Source organism: Gallus gallus, unplaced genomic scaffold, assembly GCF_016699485.2.
Source record: "Gallus gallus isolate bGalGal1 unplaced genomic scaffold, bGalGal1.mat.broiler.GRCg7b scaffold_42, whole genome shotgun sequence".
NCBI classification, from domain to species: Eukaryota; Metazoa; Chordata; class Aves; order Galliformes; family Phasianidae; genus Gallus; species Gallus gallus.
Genome location: NW_024095994.1, coordinates 23,712 through 30,805, shown reverse-complemented (window position 1 = coordinate 30,805; position 7,094 = coordinate 23,712). Strand labels below are relative to the sequence as shown.

Sequence of the window (7,094 nt, the reverse complement as noted above, 5' to 3'; positions counted from 1 at the left end):
GTAGGGCATGCATCGTTCTGCCCGTTGAGGAAACACACGCTCACAACTTACCTCTGGTTTCCCCTGAGGCACAAAATCCGGATCCAGGCGACCATCCGGAAACGGAACACCAAAGGCGCCATCTAGAATCAAGAAGAACAGACGAGACTAGTTCCCATTGCAGTTGCCATCTTCTCCCTTAGTAGCAGGAGGTGGTCAGGTAACGGCACGGAATAAAGACTCGGGCCGTGATTTCCAAAGTTGCAGAGCAGCCAGGAGGACCTGTTGGCTGGCACCCGGCAGCTACAAAATCTCTCTCCACATGCCTCATGGCCGCGTGGACGAAGATACAGCCCCTCGGGCTTTCTTACTGGGAGATCTCTCACGTACCAAAGGAAGGTCACACTGGAGGAAACCATGCCTGTCTCTTCCTCTGGGCCGCGGGCCAGGGCTGTGCTGAATACTGGCATTCGACTACGGGGAGTGCCATGAGGCTGGGTCAGAAACGCTCACGCTTTTCCCAGCACACATCCTCTAAACTTCCCCCTACGACAACTCCCTGATGAAGGCTGTGCTCCAGCCAGCAAGAGGCCAAGTCACGGCCCGACAAAGGCTGGAACCAGCCCTGGGAGCAGAGCTGCCACGGGCTCTTTCCTGGCCCCTGAGGTGCTGCCCATCACCATCGGCCCACCATGGAAAGCAGGCCCCAGGGAACCGTGCTCTGGCACCACGGGGATACAGCCTGACTTTTGGCCCCCAGTGCTGCTCACTTTTGGCCCCCTCTCTGCCCACCCACCTGCTCCCGGTGCTCGCCACGGAGCAGCAAAGCTCTCCCGGGAACACACGGCGGTAAGGAGGAGGACGACAACGAGACGGACAGGGGCCCACGGACCCCCACACTCGTGCCATGCTGCCACCACAGCTGCTGCAGCCACAGCAAGTGCTGCTGTCGAGGCAGGCACACAGTGATCCTGTAGCTCGGGACAGACGTCACAGATGGGCGTTATGACCTCACGGCTCAGCACAGCAAGGTGGGGCACTGCGACTTCACGGCCTCGTGATGCTGGGTAGGAGGCTCCCCGTGTGCCCCTTGTCTTGTGATGCGCTGCACCAGGGCTGCCTGGGGTCGCTGCTTGGGCACCTCTGCTGGGGAGAGCAGGGGCTATTTGGGCGCAACCGTGGCAGCGAAGCTGCAGTGCAGCCACCTCCCCCAGGGAGCACATCCTGTTGGGCAGCTCAGGAGGGTGAGAGTCCTCCCAGGGTAGGCGCAGAGCTCTGTCCCTTGCTCTGGGCACCATCACCGTGGGGGACCATTCCCTGACACCTACAGAAAACCACAGCTGACGCTTGTCACACTTACATCGTAGAATCACAGCACCATAGAATGCCCTGGCTTGGAGGGGACGTTAAACAAGTGGTACGTCCAACCCCACCACTGTGCGCAGCGATGCCACCCACTGGGCCAGGCAGCCCAGGACGCCACCCAACCAGCCTTGAACACCTCCACGGACGGGGCATCCACAGCTTTGCCGGAAAACTTTCATAGTGCCTTGACAACCTCAAGAAGGAATTTCTTCTTGCTCAGCGGGCCCAGAAGAGACGCAATACAGAAACAGGGTCTGCAACAAGGACGCTACTGCACAGGATATCCCTGAATGTGAAACTTGCCCTGAAAACCAAGCAGATAAAGCCTCACTAGCACGGAGGATGATGTCTGAAAAATAAATATGGGGAGGTACGCTATATGACCTTCCCACAAACCTGGCAACTTATGCGTCATGTCCTTGCATGTTTTTTCAATACACCGCATTGACTCTCCTTTGTCCGCATCTGTTTGCACTTCTTCAGATTGACAGCTCAAGATGAGCGCCTCCTATGAGGAAACTCATTACTTTCCATCCCATCATTTTTAATCAGTTGCCATAACCCCAACGGTTACGCAACTTGAGGCTCACAGCTCACAGCATCTCCCTGAAAGGAGGTTGTGACCAGTGAGAGTTGGCCTCTTCTCCCATCTCACTGTCAATAGGATGAGATGGAATGGCCTCAAGTTGCGCCAGGGGAGGTTCAGGATGGATATTAAGAATAATTTATCCTCAGAGAGAGTGGTCAGGCACTGGAAACGGGCTGCCCGGGGAAGTGGTTGAGTCACCATCCACAGAGGTGTCCAAGAAATGTTTAAATGTTGAACTAAGGGACGTGGTTTAGTGGGGAAGCGGTGGTAGGTGGGCGGTCGCACTCGATCATCTTGGAGATCCTTTCCTGCCTTGGTGATTCTGATTCCCTCTTTTCCTATCGCTGTTACCTGGGGGCACAGGCCAATCCCCGCTTTGCCACAGCCTCCTCTCAGGGATTTGTAGAGAGAGAGAGAGAGAGAAGATCTCCCCCGAGCCTCCGCTTCTCCTTATCTTCTACTCCTACGGTCCACCTACTGCCAATATTGCCCACTAAACAACGTACCTTAGTACCACAGCTAAAATATTTCTTGAATAGCTCCACCAATGGATTCCTGAGGGTCACCAACCGGTCTCTGCCTTCACAATGAGCGACAATGGTGGACGGCAACCACTCAGTCTAACTGTCCAGCTAAGTCAATTAATGGACCACTCAATTGTCCATCTGTCAAATCCACGTCAGTCCAGATAGATGACCGCAGAAGCTCAGGCTTCAGCCTTACCCACTAATGCTATAATGCCATCGTAGAAGAACACAAATTGGTCACGCATGATTTGCCCTTAGTGAAGTAAGGGCTGTCACCAATCACCTCTGTTTTCGGCTTGCTTTACTATAGTTTCCTGAAGACTTCCTTCATAATCAGCTGACAGGCCTGTAGTTCCCCACGTCTTCCTTTTGGCCTTTTCAAAAATGGGGTTTATGTCTCTCCTTTTCCAGTCACTCAAGTTGTGCCAGGGGAGGTTCAGGGGAGATATGAGGAAGAACTGATTCTCTGGAAGAGTGGACAGCCACTGGAATGGGATGCCCGGGGAAGTGGCTGAGTCACCATCCACAGAGGTGTTCAAGAAATGTGTCAATGTTGAACTAAGGGACATGGCTTAGTGAGGAAACGGTGGCGGGAGCTGGACGGTTGGACTGGATGATCCTGGAGGTCTTTTCCTGCCTTGGTGATTCTGATCCCCGCTGTCCTGCCAATGCCGAGGAGAGTGAGGCAACTGGAGACAGGACGAGGACTGGAAACAGGTACCAGCTCCGAGAAGTAGGCAACCCCCATCCCGACCATCCTCGCTTCCCCAGGGGCCTCTGCAAAATACGTTTGACGCCCTGCAACTCGAGGGAGAGGCGAGTGAGGGTGCACTGGGAGGTCCACCCGTGAGCTTGCCTTGGGTGAAGCAGTCAACCGCACGCCTCAAGACTGCCTCCACCAGAAGGAAAGAAGGCTGGTTGTCAGAGGCGACTCCCTTCTAAGACGAACGGTGGGCCCTGCATTTCAGCCTGACCCTACCCGTACGGAGTTGCGCTGCCTCCATGGGGAACGGGGCAGGGATCTTGCTAGAAAACTTCTGGTCTGATTCGCCCCTGAGATTGCTACCCCTTCTTGATAGTTCAGGCCGGCAGCGACGAAGCCGCTGAGAAAAGCCTGAGGACTATCAAGAAAGACTTCAGGGGACTGCGGTAGGTAGTAGATGGAAAGGGCGTGCAGCTGCTTTTTTCTTCTATACCTTCAGTGGCGGGGCAGGATACTGAGAGGATCAAAAAAACCCACCTCATAAATAAAAGCCTTAGAGGTTGCTGCAAACACAGGAATTTGGGTTTTTTGACCATGGGGCAATTTACCCAGCACCTGGCACGATGTCTGCAGATGGAACTTGCCTGTCTCTAAGGGGTAAGAGCGCCCTAGCCCAGGAACTGGCAGGACTCATTGAAAGCTCTTTAAACTAACTATGAAGGGAGAAGGGGCAACATGAGGGCCACCGGGGTTGAGCAGGTTGTTCGAGGGTTCACACCAAACTGGATGGGTGAAAAGGGTGGAGCACAAAGCGACGGAGAAGAGCAGGAGGATGTTCTAGGGAATCCTAGATCCTCCAGAAAAGAAAGGCCGTGAGACAGGAAGCCCAGCTGAAGTGCCTTTATGACAACGCACACGGCCTGGGAAATAAGCAGAAGGAGTTGGAAACACTGATGCACTTGGAAAGTTGTGACCTTGTTGCTATCCCAGAAACACGGCGCGATGACCCCCATCACTGGAGTACCACCACGGAGGAGCCGCCTGCCACGGCACCCACCTCAGCTCCTAACAGCACCTACGATGCTGAACGTGGAACGGGAGCTTGCGCCAAATCAGCCCTGTCCGCTGCTCACAGAACCAGAGAACAGCCAAAGTTGGACAGGACCCACAAAGGCCACCAAGTCCAACTCCTCACCCCACACAGGGCCACCAAAATGCAAACCCGAGCTCCGAGAGCATTGTCCAAATGCTCCTTCAGCTCCGACAGCTTGCTGACGTGACCACCGCCCGGAGGAGCCTGCTCCTCTGCCCTTTCTTACCGCACACGGTATCACAATTTGCTTCTAATGCAGCTCAAGGACGGGATCCTATTCGGAACAGAAAAACACAGGAAGACATTCCTAACTGCAAAGACTGCCAGCCACGGCAACACACACACTGTGAAATCCCTGACACTGCTGATTCAGAAGACCACTTAAGAGAAGCATTTGCCCGCAACGAGCTGCGACTGGATTGAATCCTGCCTTTGAATCAGGACCTTGCATACTGCAGACCCAAAGGCTTTGAACAGCGTCATCAAAGCAGGCAGAAATGCCATCTGCTCCGGACTGCTTCCAGCTTTAAAATCTCCCTCTCCCTCCCTCCCTCCCTCCAATCTACCGAGGCAGACGTTACGACGCAACAAACAGAATCACAGAAAACTTCAGCCCAGACTCGTCCCGCTCAGTGAATCCAGAGCAACTACACCTTTACAAACATTCCTCCTTGCCCGCTCCCCCAGTCAAACACAGCACCAAGGCACGTTGCTCCATTCCTCACCTGGGCTCTTCTCGGTACAAATTCCAGCGCGGAGTCCTCACTCACACACCTGAAACACCAACGCACAAAAACACATCAGAAAAGGGAACGCATTCGTACGCCATGAAAACACAAAATCCCCTCCTCAGAGCTCACAAGGCACCCTTCTTTTCCCCACTTTCCTTCAGGTTCAGGCGCGACCAATCCCAACCGCGTGACCAGCACTCACAGCTCTCACGTAGGCTGCCAAGCAGCAACCACGGCCACTTTCACCACCTGCCTCTGCCAGAAGCTCACAGATGGCACAGCACACCGCGCTTGCGTCCTGCACGAGCGCCACTCCTTCTGCTCATCTCTCTCAACTAAAGCAACAAATCATGTCCCCACTCAAAACGGGCTCCCAGACCTGCCCAGTCCACAGCTGCAACTTTAGGCAAACCAGCTGGCTGCACTTCAGCGTTACAGGGACCACAGCACACCGGCGAGTCACGGCTTGGCATCAGGCACGCCGCCCTCTGCGCTTACTTCAAGGCAGCATCCCTAGCCGGTACTCACAGCTTTACACTTGCACGTCCTTCCCTGAGAGGAAGCTGCCCCCCGTGCCCCGCAGCACTTGCTGGCACCGTGCACATTGCCTCTGCCCGCATGCCTCCCTCTGCCTCTGGAACACGCCAGCAGGAGGAGGCAAAACAACTCCAGGACAGCACCTCCCATGCTGACTCGCACTATTTCTTAACTGTGCCATGTCGCTATCAGGACGTTACGGGGACTGACCTACTGGCAAACAAAGGGAGGCCTTCCTGCTGCACCGCAGAGCGCAGCAGAGCACAGCCAGAGCCGCGCCACAGAAGCCAGGCGGACGGGGGAAGAGGGGGGCTCAGGCTCTGCCTCGAGGCTTTGCTGGGGAACACCACAGGAAGACGATGCCGTTGCCATCCTTGCTGCACCATCAGGCCCCGCCACCCACAGCTTCGTGCTGTCGCGCTCCGGGCCTGAAGCAAAACTCCACAGAGCGACGCCAAAAAGCAAAACTTCCCATCCGGACGGAGCCCCGCGCTTCCCGACGCCATCTCCAAGGCCCGCCACCACGGAAACAACACACAAACAACAACGAGAGCAAGCGACACGCCAGCTTCCCCTCACACGGACCAGCGAAGAGCGACAAAGCACGACAGCTCCCGCCGCACGACGGAGCACGGGGCTGCCACCGCCCTGCCCAACGCAGCCGCGGCGCCGCCTGGGAGCCGCCCCGCTCGCCCCGGCCTGCGCTCCGGCACCCACAGCCCTCAACAGGCCACGCGCAGCCCGCCTGCGAGCCGGGACCTGCCTCCGGCTGCCGGCAGCACCACCAGCTCCTCCCCCGACGGCCCCTCCATGCCCCCGGACTGAAGCCCGACCCCGTGCCCAGGACACAACCCGCTCCGCCCGGCCCCACTCACGCCCGCCCGCCGCCGAAGCCGAAGCCGACGCCGCCATGCGCGCTGCCCCGGAAGTGCTCTCCGCCGCCACAAACCACTTCCTGGCCCGCCCCTAGCAACCACCTGCGGCGTCACGTTGCTAAGGGCGGCCTGGCAGCGCTCCGGGGACTGCGGGAGGAAGGGGGGGCCGGATTCCTCTCGGGTGGCGCCGGACGCATGCAACTTTTCTCCCCTTTCCCTTCTCCCCTCTCCTCTCCTGCCACCCTTTTGGTTGCTTCATCTGCCAAATCATTTCTCCATCCTCCTGCACTCGTACCTTTCGGATGACTTCCGCAGTGCTTTCTTGCAGTTTCTCACGCCTTCTCAGGCACTTCTATCAACTCCCAGATCTCAGGGGTGTGCTTGATTCCTTTCCCTCGAGTTGGTAACAGCCCCCCTCCTTTCCACATAGCCCCATGACTGTGTACAGCACCAAAAGCATGCTTAGAAGCAGACCAGACATTAGCTCTTTTGCCTTTAGCCAGCTTGAGGGCTCTCATCAGAGCAATCATTTCTGCCTTCTGTGCTGATGTCCCAGCTGGCAGAGGCTGTGCTTCTATTATGTCCCGATAAGCGGTAACACCATCTCCGACTTTGCGCTGACCTTGTTACCCCCTTGTGTGGGGTAACGCTGCCCAGGGTAACCGAGCTTTTCTTCCCGAATCCGGTTTTTCCCA

The 7,094-nt window shown here is 56.5% G+C and overlaps 1 protein-coding gene across 15 annotated transcripts in view; it reads right to left on the bottom strand.

Annotated features, from left to right (window-relative positions):
• Nucleotides 1-6,454, bottom strand: part of LOC121108853 — a 22,138-nt gene extending 15,684 nt beyond the window's left edge. For 5 of the 15 annotated variants that reach the window (XR_006932593.1, XR_006932594.1, XM_046906107.1 and 2 more), the window contains exons 1-2: nt 5,735-5,937; nt 4,982-5,030 (exon numbers count right to left, since the gene is read on the bottom strand). Coding sequence is in view for 3 of the 15 variants with exons in the window: in XM_046906116.1 (XP_046762072.1) it covers nt 4,982-5,030; nt 5,735-5,910 (225 nt within the window). In the remaining 12 variants the exon portion in view is untranslated. The other 10 variants (XM_046906106.1, XM_046906105.1, XM_046906112.1 and 7 more) reach the window with 6 other exon arrangements.
• Between the last annotated feature and the right edge of the window lie 640 nt (nt 6,455-7,094).